Here is a 22,298-nt window from a genome sequence, read left to right on the forward strand (position 1 = left end):
TCACTTATATGTGGGATATAAACCTAAAAGCAACAAATGAACAGGATAAACAGAGACTCATGGATATGAACTATAGACTACTGGTTACCAGAGGGTAGGGGGAGGGTTGAGGTAGACGGGGTACAGGGGAGTCAAATACGTGCTGACAGAAAGAATTCTAACTGTTTACACTGTTCACACAGTGTAAACATACATATGCTTTACTGTTAAAGTGTACAGTTGAAACTTATTGGATTTCGTTAACCAATGTTACTATAAAAAATTAAAAATAAAAAATTTAGTTTAAAGCACTGATTTTTAAAAATATGACATTAGTGTGAAATTTGCAATAACTATTTTCCCTGCAAACCTGTGGAATAGAGTTCTTCCTTCCAAAGGAATAAAACTGTTCTTTTTTTCCCCCAAAACTTCACTCAATATATTTCTTTAAGAAGTCAAATACTTTGTATATTTCCTATGTCTGGGAAATGGGGTATTGAATATGCCCAAAGCTAAAAAACATTAAAAAGTACTAACTTAGAAACTAAGAAAATAGAAGACATCAATAAAATATATTCTATACAGGACATGCCGATCACATACCATTTTTTTTAATATAAAATATACTTACAGAACTTTAATATCAGCATAAAATGATTGTAGAGAATTTTTTTTGGTGTGTGTTGGGGGGAATCTGGTTATTCAATCTTGTTCTTGATTGAGTAAACAGAAATTCACTATAAGAACTATTTTTGGTATGAACGGTAATCTGATTCAAAAGTGTTTAGGAATCATCTGAGATATTAGAAGAGAGATGTATACAATCAAAACAGGTTACTTAATGGTGTTGATATTTAAGTGCATTAAATATAATTCAATGGCATCAAAATGAGGATAGAAATGGTAATAATCATAAAATGCCATTTTGGCACTGTTATTGGTATTAATCAAAGTATTAAAGTGAAAATATTAGAGAGGTAATACTTTCCTCTTATTTTACTTATTGATAATTAAGAAGCAAATGAGTCTATGGAATAGTAATTCTCTCAAGTGGAGCACATAACTTCATTTAAGAAAAAAAACATTGTCATTTTCAGGGAGTCCTTGACATCTCACTTTTCCCGGTGCCTTTCAACTGCATTGGCCTCTTTTGAATGAAGAAAGGTGAAAACTGACTTCAGCGTGCCATCGCCACTCTGTTGTGAGTAGCAAAGGAAGGTGGCCCACAGAAAAGCAGAGAGTCCAGAGCAAGTAGTTCTCCACTGAATAGGAACAAGGCTAAAGTTGACCAGCTGTAATGGAAAGAGAATACGTTAGGGCTCCACGTCAACCAAAGCCAGGAGGGAGCATTCTGAGTAGTTTGAAACTCACCTGTACAAAAGGCCAGTACATCAGAGCAGCCTGGAATTAGAAAACAAAACAAAACAAAACACGAAAGCTTTATTAGAATGCTTTTCTAATCACACAATGCAAGCCCTCGGTTTATTCTATAAAAGATTGCAAGATACCACGCAGAAAGAATGCGGATGTGGTATGATATTTCAGACTAAGCCGATTAAATTAGACCACTTACGGAATCTTGAGGTGGTTGTGGAGTTGTGACAAAACCTTTCAGGTTCAAGACATTTTTAGTAGTTACATTCACAGATCCAGACTTTGCATTCATATATCGATCACAATTTTCCTGTTTACCCCAAGCAAACGATACAGGAACATATTGATAAAAGGATAATCAATAAGTTTTTTGGTTTTTTTTTGGTTTTGCTACTTGTTTAATATCCACAACAAATGAGGACAGAAAATGCCCTGTACAAAACAACACAGAGGTTCAAGATCAAGGTGTTCCCTTCAGACGAGGCCGAAGAATTCGGTCTCTGATATTTGGAATTTAGGCTGCAGTCCTTGTTTTTGGATGGATCACAAATCTGTTTTTAACTAGATTTGAACAGAAGGAAGGCCATTTGCCCCAGGTAGGAGATGAAGTGTTCCCTTTCATGGGTCACATAACTCACTACTGAAGTTCCTCCCCATAAAGCAGCATCAGGTGTACTTCTTGTCAAATTCCTTCTTAAGAATGGGACCCAATGTCCTTCTTTGTTATATTTCCCCAACACCTGGGCAGCCACCCCCAGCTCCTGGGTCCTGTTGCCTCTTCTCCGACATGTGGGTATTTTTGAGCACGGCTTCTCCGTGGCATGTGGTTACCGCCCGGCAGGGGCTGGCCGACAGCACCAGTGTCGGGGGGGGGGGGGGAGCTGGCATGGCCCCAACCTAGTAGGAGATGCAGCAGCTAATCAAAACCTGGTGTATCTCAGTAAAAATTGGAAACTATATACTAAACTATTCTCTGTGAAATGACTTGCTAATGATATAGTCTACTATTTCATACTATAGAATTGAGTTTAGCTGGCATTTTGGTGAGTTACAAAATATTTCAAGATAGATTTATTTTAACAGGCTTTAACCTGTACATTTGGACAAACAGGTCATCATTATGGATTTTTTTCCTCAAAAGATGGAGGCCTTGGAATATAAATTATATCTCCCCTACCTCACCCCCAAAAAAACCTGACAGTTGTGTCCAGAACACCCAAAAAAGGTAGCCTGTATATCTTCGTTGAGGACAATTTCAAAATAGTCCTTAAAAGTATTACACTAGTAATATAAAGGTGGTATGATTTTTTTTTTTACTAATATTTATTTTCTAAAGTTTCTGCAATAAACTGGTGCAATAAAAGCTATTTAAAGTATATACTCATTTAAGAAATTACCACTTTAGCAAAAACAATCAGGAGAGTAAACTCAGGCAAACATGGCTTTCCTTCTCATGGCAATTTTTTCCTTTCAAAATATCATTACATCATGCACGGGTCCTGGTTTCCTCTACTACTCTCCACTAAAAGGAAAAAGGACTCCTCAGAAAATGGCTGATTCCAGCCCTGGGGAAGGCAAATACAAGGTGTAAGATGAGCCTGGAACCTCTTGTTGTGAAAGAGTGATTTTTAAAATAACGGGGGATGTCACAAGGACATGGGAGCTCGCTCAAAGGGACCCTCAGCCGGGACACTTAAGCATCAAAAGTAATTCTCCACAGTAATGAATGGTAAACCATTGAAAAAAATGGGAACCCCTGAGTTCATACTGATAATAAACAGAGAAATAAGTATATAAATGACTGGGAGAGAAGAGCGGGCTCTTGTTGGCAGAACACTGAGAGCCATCCAATAAACGTGGCACCAGTGCTGGAGCTGGAAACCTGGCTTTTGGCAACCATCGCAAGCGCAAAGGCTGGTTCAGGCAGAATTGTCAGTGAGTGGCAAATCCAGGGTTGGGGGAGATATTCTGATGGGGAGCAGGGTATTTATTTGCATGGTCTTAAAGAGCCTCTCTACAGACTGCTTATTAGTAGTCAAGAGAAAAAATAGTAACTACATAGTGGAAAAAAATCAGACACCTTGACCAGGTGGTGAAAACTGACGTCACCCATGAGAGGCAGAAGGATGTCCTACACCAGCCCCTCTGCTGTGATGACCTTGAGGAGGACACATCGCCACAGATGGTGTGTTCCTGCCTGGAAAGTATAACCTGCACCTAATCATGAGGAAACAACAAACTCTCTCCCCCTGGCCCCTCCCCCCGAAAAGAGAATGCTTTTGTTTTTTGTTTTTGTTTTTGTTTTTTAAAGGGAGGACTATGTTTCTCAAAAATATCAGTGTGCAATAGATTTTTTAAAAGGGCTAAGAAAATGTTCCCACTTAATGGGGACTAAAGAGACATGAGAACTACATGCACTGCCTGATCCTGAACGGGATCCTGTACTGGAAGGAGAAGAAATGCTATAAAGGCCATGAGATGATCAAATGACAAAAATGAAACATGGGTAGTAGATGAGAAAAAAGGATTATCGTCACTGTTAAATTTTTCGAAGTTGATAACTATTCTCTGGTTATATGAGAACATCTTTATTCTTAAAAAAGAGATTGCTAAGAATCTAAGTGTAAAGTGTAATTCTGTGTGTAACTAACTCCCCAATTATTTAGAAAAACATTAGAAAGATGGAGGGATGACATATAGAGCAAGCAAATAATAAAACAAATAGGGCAAAATGTTAATAATAGGTGAACTTGGGCAAAAGGTATAAGGGTATTTTTGAAATGTTCTTGTTATTTTTCTGTAAGTTTGAAATTATTTCCATATTAAAGTTTTTAAAAACTATATAAAAGGATGTAATATTAGATATATTTTGAAGAAATAATATATCCGAGTTGCCATATTGCAAAAATTACTGTGACACTGACTAAAATTCAGAGACATGTATAGACACTCTAAAGCTTCTTTTCATTCATCTATCAAAACAAATTTAAGATCTCTCTGTCAAAATATTGTACCCTTGTGCCAACCACCTGAAGCCCTTATTTGAAAATATTTTTATTAAAATGTTTTTAATGTTAAAAACGTACAAAAAGGTCTTGGTCGCATTTGCAAAAGTCTGTCTTACCATGTATGTATTCCAGAATTTCTTTTTCAGGTCCCCAAATATGTCATCCTTTCCCTGGAGAACACTCATACCTATTTGCAAAAACACATGCCAAAACAATTTTAAAAGATTCAGTAAGAAAAATACTGTATAATAGTTCATGTTCGAGTTTTCTACTTCAATATGAAACCACTGTCACTTATTATGTCTGTCCCTTCTGACCTAACAGTGAAAATAGAATATAACCTCTGTTCTACAAGTAGATAAATTTTAAAGGAAAAATAAATATGAAGTGAGACCAGCAGGGTATAAAAATTAAAGTTGAATGATCATTTCTTTAAAAACTAAGAAAATTCACAAAAACAGCAGTGTTGGGATAGTGAGACTGTTGGTGACGTAACCTTCTCCCACTTCTAAACTTATTGTGACGTGCTTAAAATTTCTTCAATTTAATTACCTTTGTAATAAAGGCTGACGGCCTGGGTATTCTGGCAACTACAAGTTTCCCATCAGAGAAAGAGGCTTTCTAACCAGAATTGAAAAGCAGAACACCAATTCAGCCTATTGTTCAACAACCCTGAAAGGATATTCAGGGAGCAAGGACAGAACCCTCCTATTTTAGGAAGAATGTAAGAACGAGTGCTTTAAAAATGCTATCCTAACTCCGACTAAGGAGAAGGGGAAATAAGATTCTCTCAACCAACTGAAAGGGATTTTTAGAACAGGACTCAGAATAAAACTCAGCCAGAATACTGGTATCCAGGTCCACATACCCAGCACTAATTAAGTGCAAATTTACATGCATTATTCCATTTGATCCTCCTAACCATCGGCTGAGGATGTTAAGAGTTTCAGAGGAGGAAAGAGCTCAGGGAGATTAGTATCAGTCCAAGACCAACCCAGGTGTGGATTCTGAGCCAGACCTCTTATTCACAACTATTCTAACCCCCCAAGGTAGCCAGGCACAAAGCATCATCTGATATTGGCAATTTCCAAATGGAACACAACACCCAACCCACCCCTTCCCTCTTCCCCCTTCATTCTAACAGGAGGAGAAAGAGACTGGGCCAGAAATATGAAAAGCAAAACTTAAAAGAACAACTGGGCAGGCCTCTGTTTCATAGGCCTCCTCTATGAAACATCTTTCTGGTTTCAGGCATATCGACAAAACTCACTAAGACTGAGAACATGGCATAAGTTGTGTTGTCTTGCGGCAAATCACTTAAACCTCTCTGAGCCTCAGTTGTCTCATCTGTAACATGGGAATAATAAGAGTGCCTGCCTCACTGAGTTGTTTGGGAATTAAACGGGAATCTGATTCCCAAACTCCCAGCCCCCAGCTCCCAGCCTCTGCCCCACTGTACAAGACTACTTGTAGTAACAGGCCTTGTTGAACCAGTTTGCAAATCTGGCCGGGAAGTCATGCCCAAGGGACCAGACACAGATCTGATAAAGCAGAAAGCCCTGCTCTCTGGTCCGTCATTATCCCTATCTCACTGACCTCTGCCACAGGGCCTCTTCCATTGGTTTTGATATTTGGGGCTCAAAGTCATGCCCTCAGCCTCTAGGGTGGATTGTCTGAGGAGGGGCTCCAGAGACCCTCACAGGTTAGGGTCCTCTACAGCAGGGGTCTGAGGTCTCCTCACATTTGCTGAAAAGCTGGTTACACTAAAGCAGCTCTAGGACCCTGAGTGTGAATTTTCACAGGAACCTGGCCTGACCTCAGGTTCCATCAGCTCTGTCCTCACATCCCAGGTCCCTCACATTTTGGAAAGTGTGTTGGAAAGTAATGTCGCTAGGGGAAAAGAGGCCCCCCTTTTCTCCAGGTGTAGATTTTCCCAGAAGCAAGATGTCACAACTAGGTTACAGGGGTCATAGCTTCTATGGCAAAGAGCTGGGGTCTCTTAGCATCCTTGTGCACCTTTTATTGAGGGAAATAGATCCTCAGCCCTGCTCTTCCCTCCCAAGTTCTGGCTTATGCCCCGAACGCACCCCCCCACCACCACCACTGAATCACGAATCACTAGCCCCAGAGTCCCCAACTCCGATTCTGCCCCCCCGCCCCGCCCCCGCCTCCCAGATCCCTGACCTGCTTGACTTTGGCCTCCTAATCCCTGGACTCTCCAGCTACTCTCTCTCAACTTCTCTCCCTCAATTCCCTTAATCTCAGGTCCCCAGACTTCTCAGCCCTTGCATCTGCAGCGCCCTCTCCAGCCCTGAATCCTGCCCCTCCCCTCATGAATACCAAGCCCGCTCCCCGGCTCCTGCCTGCAGTCCCCCAATCTTGAACCCTGGCCTCCTCACCGTGCCCTGCCCCGGACCCCCACCTCTGGCCCCCTGGACCCTGCCCTGGCCCCTCACCGGTGTAGAAGATCGTGAGAGCCACGGGCCCGCCGACCATCTGGTCGCACACCACCTTGGCCAGGATGGCGCGCGGCGTGCGGCCGGGCAGCGCGCGCTCCAGCAGGCGCAGCCACATATAGCTGAAGTTGGCTTGGAAGGTCACAGCCAGGGTAGCCACGCGCCCCGTCTGCCGCCAGTCGGCAGGGCCGCCCCGCAGCCGCTGCTGCAGCACGTCGCCAGCAGAGAAGAGCGTGGTGTAGAGTACCACGTTTGTGGGCCACGGGTGGCGCTGGGCCGCGCGCACCAGCGCCCGCCACCAGCCGGCCATGCCGCGCCGTGGGTGCCCGCCTGTAACCGCACAATGCCCCGCGCTCCCGGCGCCTCCTCCCTACACCTGCACCTGCTTCCTCCAAATGCTCCAGAGCGATTGGGCGCCTCTTGCACACCCAAGCCGCGCCGTCCAATCCTGTAGCCACCAGCAACTGTGCGGGCTGAGCATTTGAAATGCGGCTGGTCTTCAGAATGGATAATCCGTTTACAAGCAACGTCCTACATAGAAAAAGCCCTGGAGACAGAAAGCAGACTAGTGGTTGCGGAGGCTGGGCGATGGGAAGTCGGGTGGGGGTGGGGGGCGGGATACAGAGTGACTGCTAATTGGGTAGGGATTCTTTTTTATGGGGCGGGCGGCGTGGGGGGGAGGTGAACGAAATGTTCTGTAATTAGAAAGTCGCGATGGTTGCACCGGAAACCACTAAATACACTTTTAAACGGCGACTTTTATGGTACCTGAATTATATCTCCTAAAAAAGGTTAAGAGGGAGGGGGCTCAATGGGCTTGCCGCCTTCTCTTCAGAGGTTATGACTCGGTGACTATTGCCTCACTATATGTGCTGAGTTCCAGGCGGTGTCCCGGGGGCAGGTCACTGGGGATCCAGACAGCAGACTTCTGACCTCACGGAACTCAGTTTCTCCTTGCTCGTTTTCCCTCCCTCACTGTAACTTCCAATTCCATTCTCATTCTGTCTCTCCTGTTTGTTTCCTTATTTTACCTAATTTTTTTTTTTTAATTTTAACTTTTCATTTTGAAGTAATTCCAGGCTTAGAAAAAAAGTTGCAAAAATAGTACGGAGTTCTTAAATTCTCTTTACCCAAGCGTTCTCAAGTCCTGACCTCTTACGTAACCACAGTACAATGATCAAAACAAGGAAATGAGCACTGACATAACATTATTACCTAACCTACACACCTTATTCAAACTATTGCCAATTGTCCCACTAAAGTCTTTTTTTTTTTCTTCCAATTTTGCATCCAATTCTGGGTCACTTTTGATTGCATTGAATTGTCATATAGCGCCTCAATCTCCAATCTGGGTCACTCACTAACCAGTTATTTTGTAGAATGCTTCTCCATTTGTCAAACCCATTGTTGTGGGCTGAAATGTCCCCACAAAATTCCTATATTGAGGCCCTAATCCCCGGTACCTCAGAATGTGACTATTTGGAGATGAGGCCTTTTAAAGAGGTGACTGAATTAAAAACTAAGCCTTTAGGATGGACCCTAATCCAACCTGACTGGGGTCCTTTTAACAGAGGAAATTTGGACACAGAGACACCCGGGCAGAGCATGCCCAGAGAAAAGGTCATGGGAGGACACAGTGAGAAGGTGGCCATCTGCAAGCCAACGAGAAAGGCCTCAGAAGAAACCGGCCCAGGTGACATCTTGACTTTGGACTTCTAGCCTCCAGGACTGTGAGAAAATAAATGTTTTCCAACCCACCTAATCTGTGGTATTTTGTTCTGGCAGCTGTAGCCGACAAATACGCCCATTCTCAATTCTTGAGAATCCACCAATTTCTGTGTTCTTTGACCCTTTTCTACTTCTATCCCTCTCCTCTCCTTGTCCTTGTTTCTGGTTCCATGCAAATCTATCAGACTTCTCCCAGCTAGGCAGGCTCCTAGCTCACCAAAACATCTTTCTTTGTTTATTATTTATAACCCCCTTATCATTTTCCTATTGCTGCTATAACCGCTTACCACAAATTTAGTGACTTAAAACAACATGAATTTGTTTTCTTAGACTTTCAGAGGTCAGAAATCTAAAATGAGTCTGCAGAGCTGCTAATCGCAAAGTGACCGCTAATTGGGTAGGGATTCTCTCTAGAAGTCCTAGAATAGAATCTAATTCATTGTCTTTTCCAGCTTCTAGAGGCTCCCTGAATCCCATGATGATCCCTGTCAACTGAAAAATATTGACCAGGTGTTTTGTCCCCAAAAGGATTTGTTCAGGAAAAAGATAAAGTTGCAACCCAGTGCAAATATGGTGAGCCATCTGCACACACCGCAGTGTGCTGAGATAAAGCACATATAGAATAGAAAAGGAAGTTAAGCGGAGGGACAGTTACAACCATAGAGCTTTACTGTAAGTGTAGAGTTCTTCCTATATAGTGACATAGGGTGTGAGAACTCCTTCCACAAGCCCTGGCTCCTCCCATGGACCTGTGTTAGCTTAAAGTCTCAGTTATAATCTTTATGAAAAAAAGAACAATGAATAGCTTTTCAGCATACGTATGTCTCGTCCCTTTCTCCATCTTCAAAGTCAGCAGCATAGCATCTTGCAATCTCTCTCTCTCTCTGTCATTCCATTGTCGCAAAGTTTTTTCAGACTCTGACTCCACTGTGTCCCTCTTAGAAGGACCCAATTTGGCCTACCTGGATAATCCAGGATAATGTCCACATATCAAGGTCCTTACCTTGAGGGTCATCTACAAAGTCTCTTTTATCATCTACAGAACCCCCTTTGCTATGTAAAATAGCATAGTCATGGGTTCTGGTCATTAAGATGTGGACATCTGCAGAGGGCCGTTACTCAGCCTACTATGCCACCTCCTTCTGTGTCTTCCTTCCTTGCAATCCTTTTGATCTCCTCTAACTGCAATTGATCATGTTAGCTGAAATCAAACTACCCATTTCTCAACACCTCGAAGGGGAGCTGAGTTTGCCACGCAAATCGTGCCTCTTTGGGGACACTGATTATTTTAAGTGGGTTAATTTTAAGAAGCTGGAGACATGGGAGAAGCTGTGAAATCCAAGGAGAAGTCACCCTGTGTAAAAGGACATTTACATTTGTAAGGAGAATGTTCATCCCTAAGGGTGTTTCCCTCTCTGTACCCAGCCTGCCAACACTACCAATGAGAAGGCCAGGACAAATCTGCATAACTACCTTGGCCTTGTTTACAGTGCTTTTCCTGGTAACCTCCCATAATTGACTCTCCCCATCCCCTAGCATCTTCTTCTGTCCTTAGCTGAAGGTGGTATTTAAAGTGATAGCGTCTGCCCATTTTCCCAGGTCTCTCCATGTATACAGGGGGTACACGTGTTAATAAATTTTCATTTGTTTTTCTCTTGCTAATCTGTCTCATGTCAATTTGATTATTGGACCAGCCAGGAGAACCTAGAAATGTAGAAGAAAATATTTTCTCTCCGGCAACACAGATTAGAACTATCTGTTTGTCCAGGGCACTCTTTCATTCATTTATCTGATTGATCATTCGGATGAATGATGAATATGTTTTTGGCGTGTGTCTCATGCAATGTTTGGGACATGCTTATACTAAAAACCTTTCACTGTTCATCTGAAATTCAAAGTTAACTGGACACCTTGTATTTTTAACATTTATTTTGCTAAACCTGGCAACCCCGAAGGCATGGGACTGACATTCACGGAGAACACACTGCATGTTTCTGTTCTCTCCCAGGCACTCTAACTCATATACTCTTCACAGAAACCCAAGGAGGCGAAGGATTGGAAACAACCTGTAGAGGCGTGTGTTCTCCAGAATCTATAGGAATCTTTACCAAGCAGCTAGATCTGTTCATTTAATGGGAGTTGAAAGGAAGAGAAACAAACACTTAGGAAGGTTGGGTGGATTTATATGTATTGCTGTTGACGAGAGGAAATTGCAATTTGTCCTAAATTAAATTATAGCAGGTGGAGGAGAGGAGAGATGAGAGTAATTAACCATTTAATAGCTATGGGCCAGATGGAATGCTCGCATCCCTGAACGTTATGTTGGAGCTTCGAAGCAACTTCTGTTGTGACCACCAGAGGCCACCGCATCCTGCCTCCGCATGAACTTTCAGGACTGTCACCCACAACCGGTCAAAAGTAGGAAATATCTCTCTTACGGACTGTGTCCCTATCCTAGAACTGCCCTCCCTTCGCCTTCCCCTTGTCTGTAGCCCGTGTGAATTCTTTCAGAACAATTTTCATCTTTCTTCCCCAAACATAATGCACAAAAGAGCCCGTCAGCTCCAACACAGCAGACCCGTTGTCTCCTCCGCCCGGCCCTGCTGCTGGAGGTTCAGGCCGCAGGTGCCAGGACCTGGTCCTCTGCTGGCCAGCACGTGGCTCCACAAACCCTTTCTTTCAGATATGCTTCCAGCCATGAAAGTTTCTATTTCACACTGTATACTGGTCTTTTCTTAAAAGTAATAAAAAGAACGAAAACGAACAAACACAAAACAATCTATCACTCAAGCAAACATAAGAACCCACATGGCCTTCAAACGAGATGCTCTGAGATAAATGAATTCATTACATGGATTTTTCATCATCTGTGCAAGCCGTGATTTAGAGCCTCCCCCCAGCAATAATGAGGCGACACATGTGTGTGACATTAATATCCTTGAACAGTGGGGTATAACTAGAGAACTGAATGCTGTGTTAAATCATAAAAGAGATTTGTTAGAAACTCTCTCTGCAGGGTATAAGTACTGATGTGGGCACTGAGCTTCAATATACAGTGAAGGATCACATTAAAAATACATTAAGATGATTACAATGAAGCTTATTATAACTGTTATTATTTCATCTTATCTAAATGAATTGGGGCTTAAGAACCACCAAGGGGGCCGCAGTGTCTAAAACCTTCTAATTTCTCTTGATAATCCTGAAATTTCAACTGACAAACAAAAGGCCACTATGCTTCAAAGCTCCAAGACCAACAGGTGTGTTTTCCAATGAATGGATGAAGCGGATCGGCTGAGGCCACCACCTCAAAAAAGGTCGTCGAAGTTCCTCAAACTTCCCCAATATCACTTCGGAGACATGGGCTGGATTTGTGGGTGTGGGCACAGAGCAAGGATTCAAAGCAACTGTTTTCTTCCTTGTCACCTGAAATGAGGCTCGAGGGAGGCTGGCAAAGAAACCTCATCTAGTCCTCTTTCATGCTATCCTCACCTACCAGCGCCTACATGCCGGAGCTCTCCATTCTTAATTTCTCCAGCAGCGATCTAATGAAGAGGAATGCTTTGATTTGAGGCTGGGGAAGCAGAAGGCCTTGGCTTAAACTGTGCACACATGTCAATAAACATAGCTATGCTTCGTGTAAATGTTGATACGATTTTATTATTTTTATTTGGATGGCGGTGGGTAGTTGGGGTAGGAGTATGGGGTACCACCACTGCTTGCCCACTATCTGAAAGTGCACACAGAGAGGAAACAGAAGGCGCTCTAGCTGGGGAAGATGGTCAGAAGAGCAGGTTAGAAGGAAGAGGGATAGAAGCCTGCTTCTCACCAGAACCTTCATTTCTTCTTTGAGCAAAAATGCTATTGATCGGCTCTGATGTGGAAAAACCACGCCCAAGAAGTCTGGGTCCTCTAGGACCCAGGCAAGTCTTAAACCCTTGGCATCAACACCAAACTTAAGGTGGTTGGATCAATATGATCATTTTCAGACCATTTTAATGTTGGCTGAGGCCAAAATAAAGTACTGAGGCTAACATTTTATCTGTCCTTCACTCTTAGTGGTTTGGAAGAATTCTCTATACTTCCATGTTGCCCCCCAATAGAATATTAAAATGTGGCAACAACTTTCTTAACAGGAATAGGGGACCTTTAGATTCTACCTGCAAAGTGGTATTTTAAAATTGTGTCATTGGGAAGAAATATGTGAAATAGAGTTTTTCTCTGGTTCAGGAACTCTGTTTTCACCAACTTTAAGTAACTAGTCTGCTCACAATTGCTGTGGGATAATAGAGCAGTCAGATAAATTCATTTCATTCATTTTCCATTGTTAAGCTTTGGGAAAAGAAATATCTTTGTAAATTCTCCTAAAATACATAAAGAAGATATAAAATTCTTAAATCTGAAGTTACGAAAAACCCAACATTAGAGGTAGCTTTAAAGATAGTGCATATTCAAATATGCAAATGTTAAGAACACTTCCACATAAAAAGTGAATTAATCACAGAGGTGTTTTTTTTTTCTTTTTCCATTTATGCTTCTTTGAAACAGGCTAAGTTTTAATACAATTGATTCTTATTATTCTGAATAGTCCTGTTCTATATAGTCACTGTGAACATTGAGTTAGCAAATATTGAACCATTACTTTTAGGGGAAATTCAGGGTTAAATTCCTGTGAGCTTTCGTCACAACACTTTCATTAACTGTTCAATGCATAAGCTTATTTGATGTTTCTGGGGAAGTGGAGCCATGGAGCCAGCTCAGAATGGTTCTATCCTGCTTGACGAGGTACCGAGCAGTTTTTCAAGGATAGCAAATCAGGGCTGTGGGTAATGACGCTGAAGCATGCCCAGGAGTGAACTCTGGCCTACAGCTGTACTAGGAAACAAAACCTACCCCACCCCCACTCCCAAAGAACCGAAGGTCAGGATGCACTGGACTGTGAACACTGGAATCCTTTCAGAAGCCAACGGTCCATTGTCCAGGAAGATCCAGAGTTGATCTCTCTTTACCACAAATGGCCAAGTTCCAAAGTCCTGCAATTTAAACTTGCCCCAGCGGCACTTTGGCATGAATGTCCCTCCACCCCGTAAAAACCCTTAACCTAGTCCAGAGAGCAAGATGACACCTTCTCGACAAATAAACCTTCCCTTACTCCAAACTCTGCTCTTTTGAGTTTTGGCCTTTTGAAGTGTCAAGCACACAGACTTTGGTTTGCTAAAAGAAGGATACCTTATCAAATATATACTGTCGATTCATTAACATTTCATTTGTAACTACACACAGACGTCCTCAAAATAGGTTTTTCTCTGATTCAAGCCAGCTTTGCCTAATATAATGGCATTGTGACTCACTTGCTTTTTTTTAGCTTTATCCTTACCTCTTTGTATGCCTACGCCCCTTAATCACTAAGCCTTAGGACATAAGGTTCCAGCCAGAGTCAACTCTTTTACCAATAAAGCCTCAGGGCTATCAATCATGAGGACAAGTTTCAGTTACACTAAGGACAACATCTTGGCTTTCGGTGTTTCAGTCCCAGCCGCATCGAGGCAGAACAGCCTGAACAGCCTGTTGGACCACAGGACCAGATGCAATGATGGCCATGGCTGACTCCAGAACCGAACCCAATGACCAGTTTTCCCACTCCCATCCAATCAGCAGCACCCATGCCTCCAAATCCTTTAGTTTGCATGGCTAATCATTTTTCCTTGTACAATGTATCCCGTTGAGCAGTATCTCACCTGTGTCTCCGAGACCTGCAATTCCCTATAATAAACATTTACTTCCTTTGCTGCAAAACTGGTACGTAGCTCATGCCACTGAAGCAGGCACAGAGGAGAGACACGTGGGTAGATGGACTCCTTTGCTCTGGTACCACATTTTTAGCCAACAACATTGTAACTTATGCCCAACGCTTATCCAACACAGGTATTTTCTACATAAGGCACATCACGATCTTTATGCATGTGGGAAGCACTCCAGGACGATGCTTGAGGGCCATTTTGCACAGTGATATCACTAAAAAAAATTTTTAAAAAAGCACAAAAGTGTGGAAAATGGGGGGCAGCACATAGACTGTGAAACAGACACTTACTTTGTTTACAGTATGAAAGCTGAAACAAGAGGACAGAATGTTGCCTTGTCCAACTGCAGATGGGACCACCTGAGTTGCGTGTATTAAAAAAAAAACAAAATTCAACCGAGGAAAGTCGAAGATCTAATTGGGTTTATTAAGTGATCATGAATAGGGCAGTATCCTATCCAGCAACTATAAGGGCCCTCCCAGGGTCTGCACCAAATGGAAGGTTTTATAGGAAGAAAAGTGGGGCGTGGAAGCTATTGAAAGAAAAGAATTGTTTTCAGACCAGGACATCGTGTTTTGGGGGGAAGGGAATGGCAAGGGTTTCTATCATGCAAATTGCCCCTTCTTCTATGGTGGGGGGAGGGGGTGAATAGAAAGGGCCCAGATTACTTTACTGGTGTTTGACCATAAAATTCCAGACTGGTTGATTAACATTATGTTTCTCGGGGAGGTGGAAACAGCAATTAGGTCAGGTATTCAATCTAGGTTTTGTTATCACGGTATCTCAAGTGCCACAGAATTGCTTGATGAGTGGAAAACCCACACATCTGGTGTCAGAAATGAAGTAGTGTGGTAGGAGAAGAGACAGACGCACAGGAAATGTGAGCTTTTCTTTACATCCTGGGGAGGCTTCCAGAGCTGGGCACTTGAGAAACCCAACCAGCAAGAAGCTGGAAGCAAAATCCTTTCTTTCCAAAATCTCTCTCTCGCCCTCTACTGACGAAACGTTGTCATTACCCAGCAAAAGAAAAATACTTAAAAGGCTCAGATCCATTTTCACAGAGCAGGCGAAAAGAATGGTTTTGGAGCCAGAAGAGGATAAATAACTAGCACAAGTACTACTAAATGTTCGTTTATTTATTTTTTTGACATCTTATTATTTTGTTACCAGGATATACCTGTCAAATAAAAAAATGGACTTAGAATATTTCATTTTTAAGGTACGATGAAGTGTGGATTATTATCAAATTAGATGGCAAAGCATTATGTTTTTATGCAATGAACCTGTATCTGTGCCATAAGAATACATATCACATTACCAGACCAAGAAGTCCGATGATAATCTAATGAGTTTTCCTTTATAAAGGTTACCGTCTTCTTTTCCCTGGCTGCCCTGAGAATTCTTTGTCATTGATTGTTGATAATTTTAATATAATGTATCTTGGAGAAAACCTTTTTTGAGTTGAGATAATTGGGTGTTCTGTTGACTTCTTGAATACCAAGCTCTAGCTCATTCCTTAGATTTGGGAAATTCCTGTCAACTATTTGTCTGAAAATGCTTTCTAATCCCTGCTTTTTCCTTGTCTTCAAGAATGCCCATTATTCTTATGTTTCTTCTCCTGGAGGAATCAGCTAGTTCTTGTATTTCGCTTTCATTATCTTTCATTCTTTGGTTTCTCTCTTCTTCCTTCTGTTTTATTTCTAGATTTCTGTCTTTAATATCACTGATGTTTTCCTCCTTTTGGTTGACTTCATTTCCCAAGCTTGCTATTTCATTTTTCTACTCTTGCAGGTTTTTTTTTTTAATCTCCAGAAGTTCTATTTGATTCTTTTTGAGGGTTTCAATCTCCTTGCTCTGCTCATTTAATCGTTTTTTTCAATTCCTGAAATTGTTGCTATGACTTGTTTTGGAACTCACTGAGTTTTGTCAGAAGTACCATCCTGAATTCTCTGACATTTAAGTCGCATATTTCTATGTGTGTAAGCTTATTTCCTGAAGATTTTCCTCTTTCTTTCTGAGCTTCCCTGTCACCTTGGTTGTTCTTGGTGTTTAATGGCCTATTTCTCCACCTGGGCATTAATGGAAGTGTTTTCTGCTTTTTTCCCAGAACCAAGATTTATTATATAAAGGTCTCTCTTTAGCCTGTTGCAAAGAAGGCATTTTTCTTTTGGTTTCCAGTAGGTGGCATCTAAGCCTTTTGGAGCCCTGCTGTGGTAGTTCTTAAACGCAGATTCCATACTCAGAAGTGATGGTGTGCAGTTTGGGTATATTTTGTTGAGTTTTAGATGTTCAGCTTATTGTTTCAAGGGGAGACATCTAAGAACACCTCTCACTCCTCCATATTTCTGACGTCACTCTAAATGTTCTTTTTAAAAAAATGATTCTACAATAAGTATGGAAAACAAAAAAAGTAGAATTAAAAAGGTTAACATTTCTACAGTTAGCCAGTTACCATTTTTCGTTAACTTTTAATACTCTTTTCCATGTCTTCATACACTTTTTCCTAAAAAAAAATTAGGCTTATATTACACATGATATTTTCTTACCTACATTTTTAACAACATATCTTTCCATGTCAATAAGTAGGCATCTACATCACAATTTTTAAAGATATGTCTTATCCAATTTTACCATAATTTAACCAATTTATTATATAGTTGGGTATATAGGTGGTTTAAAATTTTTTCACCATTATAAACAATGCTGTTATTGACATTCTTATAGTTAAATTTTTAACTTAATTCTTAAATTTCTGGAGCAGAATGTTAGGGATGAAAAACATGTATATATTAAGTTTTTACTGTTACTGAATGTCAAATTGCATCAATTGAAACCTATAAAAGGTTTCATAATTATTTGAAATTCTGTCAGTAATGCATGAGAGTATGTATTTTCTTCTAATTTAATAGTGGTTGTCATTATTAGAAGCAAATAACTTTGTTAATTTTATAGGCAAAAATGCTACCTCACTTGGTTTTTGCATTTTGATCCTTAGTAATGTTGACTTTTTTTCATGTTTATGACCATTCGCACATTTTTCTTTTTTATGTTGTCTTTTAACATCTTCATTCATTTTCCTTTTGGGGCACGCAGTTTTGAGAAGGCTGGATTGTTTCATAAAACAAATCAATCTGAAACAAATACCCTCTAAAATTCTTCTTAGGGTAAGAAAGTCTTACACATAAATCATAGTTTAAAATGTTAATAAAATTTGTTTTCGTATGACCTTAACAGCCTTAACATATGTTTCAGATTTTGCAAGACTGCTTGACTCAGCTCACATGGTAATTAGATGGTGGTACAATGTGAATGACCAGAATTGCTGTAACATCAAGGAAAGGTCTTCTGGGTAAGAGAAAAGTCAACAGGAGGGCTTCTCTCAGTTCTTGCTTAAAAATAAATCAATGATAGTAGTTGTTGGTTTTGTTTAATTTTCTTCTAGTTTCGGCTAAGTATTACCGAACAAAATTTTTCACTGTTTTAGAACAGAGATTTCAAATTTACAGTCTGAGGGATGAATTCATTCATAATTTACGGTCTATTCTGTTATCTTGCTCTGTTTTCCACATGGTGCTTACCACTGATTAATAGTGTATTCTGTAGCTATTGGTTATGACTCCATTCCAATTGTGTGTAAGATCCGCAAACACTGAGGCTTAATTTCTTTTTTAAAAACTTATTATTCAATTACAGTTGATATATAATATTATATTAGTTTCAGGTGCATAACATAGTGATTATTTATACAATTTGTAAAGCGATCAGCCGGATAAGTCCAGCACCCAACTGACATCATACATAGTTATTACAATCTTATTGACTATATTCCCTACGGTATACTTTACATCCCTGTGGTTGTTTTTATAGCTGGCAATATGTATATCTTAATCTCTTCCCTTTTTTCACCTATCCTCCCAATATCCCTCCCATCTAAGGGCCATCAATTTATCGGAGACTTGATCTCTTAATTATTGTATCCCTAATTCCTAGAATACTGCCTGGCATATAGTGGACTCCAAAAATATGTGTTGAACCAATATGTTCAGTAATTATTCATTGAATTCCCCACTGCATCCTAGACACTGCATAGCTAGACCTGGGGGGATGGGGGGGAGGGTCGTAAAATTGCTTACTACTCTGCAAAAAAAAAAAAGTCCTTATACCTGTTTCTTAATTTAGAAAGACTCTATTTAATCTTTACTATAAAAAAGAAAGTTATTATGGTTTGCACCAGTTCTCCTATCCTCGCCATCTCTTTGATATTTGTTAATTTTATTTCTGCTAGAGATTTCCTTTACATCTTTAGAAATAGTACACTTAAAAAAACTTTGAGTCTGGAGTTAGCCTTTTAGAGAGTATCTGCTCACTCCCTGGAATGACCTTGCCTCTTCTCTCTCATTTTTTTTTTTTTGTAATTTATTATTTTTACATTGCCATGGTGAATAATAACTATATCTTCCATATGTGTCACTTGGTTGGTTCTAAGTACTAAAGACTAAAAACCAACATCTGGAGAGGAAAAAAATGGCGCAGATGATAGAGGCGCTGGTCATCCCTCTGGTGACTAAGGTTGTGACAGAAACAAGGAGCAAAGAGCAAGGAGAATCGCCTGGGATCTAGCTGAACAAGCCATATAACTAGAGAGACATCTAAGAACTCACCCTACAACGGCTTAAGGTCGGACGGGGCGAGGACGCAGGGCTGCCCCATCCCAAGGGGCTGTGTGAGACGGACGCTGTGACGGTGGCAGATGCCTCTTAAAGGGGCCACGACCGAGAGTAAATGTTCTAGGTGACGGACCTGCTCACTCTGAGCACCAGTGCCCATTTGGCTGCGCATGGGGGACACCAAGGATTTACAGGGAGACATTGTCGGAGTGAGGACGCAGGTGAGACTCGCAGGGTACAGAAGAGCCAGTGGTACCCATTGTTTCCTGTTGAGCCCTCCCAACTCCCAGTGCGCGGACACAGAGCAGCTATAGCCATGACATCGTCAAACTGGATAACAGAGGTCGCTCCGCCCAGAGGAGTCTCTGAAACCCTGCCTCCCCCAACTCGTGGCCCCCTCCCCAAGCCACATCCAGGTGTGTCCCTGCTTAGTCAGGTCCCCCTTGCTGAGCAGCGCCTACACTCACACTGGTCACAGCTGGCCTCGGTTTCTGGGGTGGCCTTTTGAGGCAGCTATAAGTGCGACATCTGTGGATTGCTTGTTGAATCTTAACAGGTGGCTCCCAGAAGGGTAGAGGCTTGGGCTAAATTTGGCCTGCAGCCGAACCCCTCTCAGGACTGTGCCTCTTTAGAAATCCTCACTAATAAGCCCAGGAGACTTAAGAGCTTTGCTCAGTACATAGAAATAGACACAGACAGGCAGCCAAAATGGTAAGACATACAAGTGGAAACCATAAGAGAAAACAGAACAGAGATCCAGAAATAATGGAGTCAAGTAATCTAACAGATGCAGAGTTCAAAACACTGGTTATAAAGATGCTCAATTAACTTAAGGGAAGTATAGATGAATTCAGTGAGAACTTCAACATAAAAAACATAAAAACGGAAATTGAAATTATAAAAGGGAACCAGTCAGAAATGAAGAACACATTATTTGAGATGAGAAGTATATTAAATGGAATAAACAAAGTAAATAACGAAGAGGATCGAATGTCCTATATAGAGGATGGGAAAGCCAAGGACACTAAATCAAAATAGCAAGAAAAAAAAAGCCAAGACTATAATAATTTAAGGAGCCTATGGAACACTATTAAAGGTAAAAATATCCATGTCATAGGGGTACCAGAAGGAAAACAAGATGTTGAAGAGCCATTTGAAGAAATAATAATGGAAAACTTCCCTGAGTAAAGGAAGTGGACATAAAACTCTAGGAAGCTCAGAGTCCCCAAAACCAGAAACTCAAAGAGGCCCACATCAAGAGACATCATAATTAAAATGCCAAAGGTTAAATACAAACAGAATTTTAAAAGCAAAAAGAGAAAAGCAGTTACTTACCTACAAAGGGGCACCTTTTCTCTTACTGCTTTTAAGACTGGCAGCTGATTTCTCCAAAGAAACTATGCAGGACAGAAGGACTTGGCACAAAATATTCAATATGATGAAAACCCAGGATCTACCAAGAATACTTTATCCACCAAAGCTATCATTTAGAGTTGAAGGACAGACAAAGAGCCAGACGAAAATAAGCTAAAGGAATTAATCAACACCAACCCAGTATTACAGGAAATGTCGGAGAGACTTCTTTAAAGAGAAAAAATGCATATGAAAAACAGGAATAAAGAATGATACATTCCTACCAACAAATACCTCAAATCAAAAAGAATTAAGTGCTCCAAAGAAAAGATAGAGTGGCTGAATGGATAAGAAAATGAGACCCCTACATATACTGCCTACAAAAAGACTCATTTCAGATTAAAAGACACACAGACTAAAAGAAAGGGGATGGAAAAAGATATTGCCTTCATGGACCTAGAGTGTATTGTGCTGAATGAAATGTGTTACACAGAGAAAGACAAATATCGCATGATTTCATATACATGTGGAATTTAAAGAACAAAATCAACAAAATCAACAAAATAGACTCATAGATATAAACTCATAGATACAGAGCATATTTAGAGGGACACTAGATGGGAGAGGGTTTGGAGGACAAAATAAAGGTAAAGGGATTAAAAGGTACAAAGGGATAGTTGCGGAATAGACACGGAGATGTAGAGTGTAGCATGGAAAAGATGGTTAATAATGTAATAAATATGTAAGGGGAAGAAGGGTACTAGATTTAGTTGGGTGATCACTTCACGAGTTATGTAGGTCTCTGATCACTATGCTATATAACTGGAACTGGTATATTATGGTATGCCAACTATAATTGGAAAAAAACTCATTGAATTATACAATGTAAATACAAGCAACTGATTGTCTATATTTCAATAAAGATGGGGGAAAAAACCACTCTTAAAAAATCCCACCAACATCTGCAATATTATATAAATATTATTCAGGACACAACAAAAATCATGCAAATGGACCCAAAGGCGGAAAAACTCACAAACTTCCTTTATTTGATTTCCTTTTTGCTTAGTAATCAATAAAGGCCTATATCAGCACATGTAAGCTGAATATCCCCACAATGAGTGGCTTCATGCTCTGGCTTCCTATAATATTTTTCTCAATTTTTCTCATCTCTGTACTAGCCCATGGAATGCTGCATTATAATTTATCAGCTCACATATCTATCTGTGAGTCAAATGGTTTTAATTTTGATTGCCGGTGGTGGGGGGAGGGGATGGGAGAGGGGGAGAGAGAAAGAGAGTAAAATGAATGTAAAATGAAAGCTGTGGACACTTTCCATACTCACACAGAAAATTCTGAGTATAGTTTCAGGAGTTTTACAGATCTTTCCCTAAGCCCCAGAGTAAAAATGTCTGCCGTAAACAATGTTTTCTTAAGAGCAGGATCTTGTCTTAATCTCGTATTTCTAGAGCTTAACAGTCCAAGATGGCAGTCAAATATCTGGGTAAATGTTAAATGCACTAATTATTACCACTTTTTTGTTGGGTTTTAGTCTATTTTTAAAATAGAAAAGTTAAATTTAACTTCTCTAGTATTTATTTTGTAGATTCTGCTTTGTAATGTTATCCACAGTTACTTGGAGGTGGCTTTAAAAATTACAAGTTTTTAATGATACTCAGGCTGAGGTGTCCAGGGGTGAAAAGTATTTATGTCTGCAACTTCCAAATGTATCAAAACAGAAGATGAATTGCTAGATTGACGGATATGTGATAAAGAAAAAAATATATAGGGAAATGTTCACAGTAGAACCTAGACAGTGGGCACACAGGTGTCAACTGTACAATTCTCTTAACTTTTCTAAATACTTGAAAAATTTCATAACAACAATTGGAAAAGTGACTTGTTTTGCTCAGAGGTACATTCCATTTTTAG

General features: G+C 40.6%; 1 protein-coding gene across 1 annotated transcript; it reads right to left on the reverse strand.

The window, feature by feature from the left end:
* Positions 1–399: 399 nt before the first annotated feature.
* On the reverse strand, positions 400–7,159 carry MPV17L (MPV17 mitochondrial inner membrane protein like). The gene is made up of 4 exons (XM_016159681.2): positions 6,818–7,159; positions 4,478–4,548; positions 1,351–1,380; positions 400–1,271 (listed from the first exon to the last, which is right to left on the reverse strand). The coding sequence occupies exons 1-4, from the start codon at positions 7,125–7,127 to the stop codon at positions 1,092–1,094; spliced, it is 591 nt and encodes a 196-aa protein (XP_016015167.1). The 5' UTR covers positions 7,128–7,159; the 3' UTR covers positions 400–1,091.
* Positions 7,160–22,298: the final 15,139 nt, after the last annotated feature.

This window comes from Rousettus aegyptiacus, unplaced genomic scaffold (genome assembly GCF_014176215.1).
Source record: "Rousettus aegyptiacus isolate mRouAeg1 unplaced genomic scaffold, mRouAeg1.p scaffold_m13_p_8, whole genome shotgun sequence".
NCBI lineage: Eukaryota > Metazoa > Chordata > Mammalia > Chiroptera > Pteropodidae > Rousettus > Rousettus aegyptiacus.

Bases quoted from the DNA above. Each gene is read 5' to 3' on its own strand.
- MPV17L (XM_016159681.2), bottom strand. From the start codon at position 7,127: ATGGCCGGCTGGTGGCGGGCGCTGGTGCGCGCGGCCCAGCGCCACCCG. The intron at 4,549-6,817 runs GTGAGGGGCCAG...TTTTGCAAATAG, and splicing joins TCTCACGATCTTCTACACCG to GTATGAGTGTTCTCCAGGGA. The intron at 1,272-1,350 runs GTGAGTTTCAAA...TTTCCATTACAG, and splicing joins TGTACTGGCCTTTTGTACAG to CTGGTCAACTTTAGCCTTGT.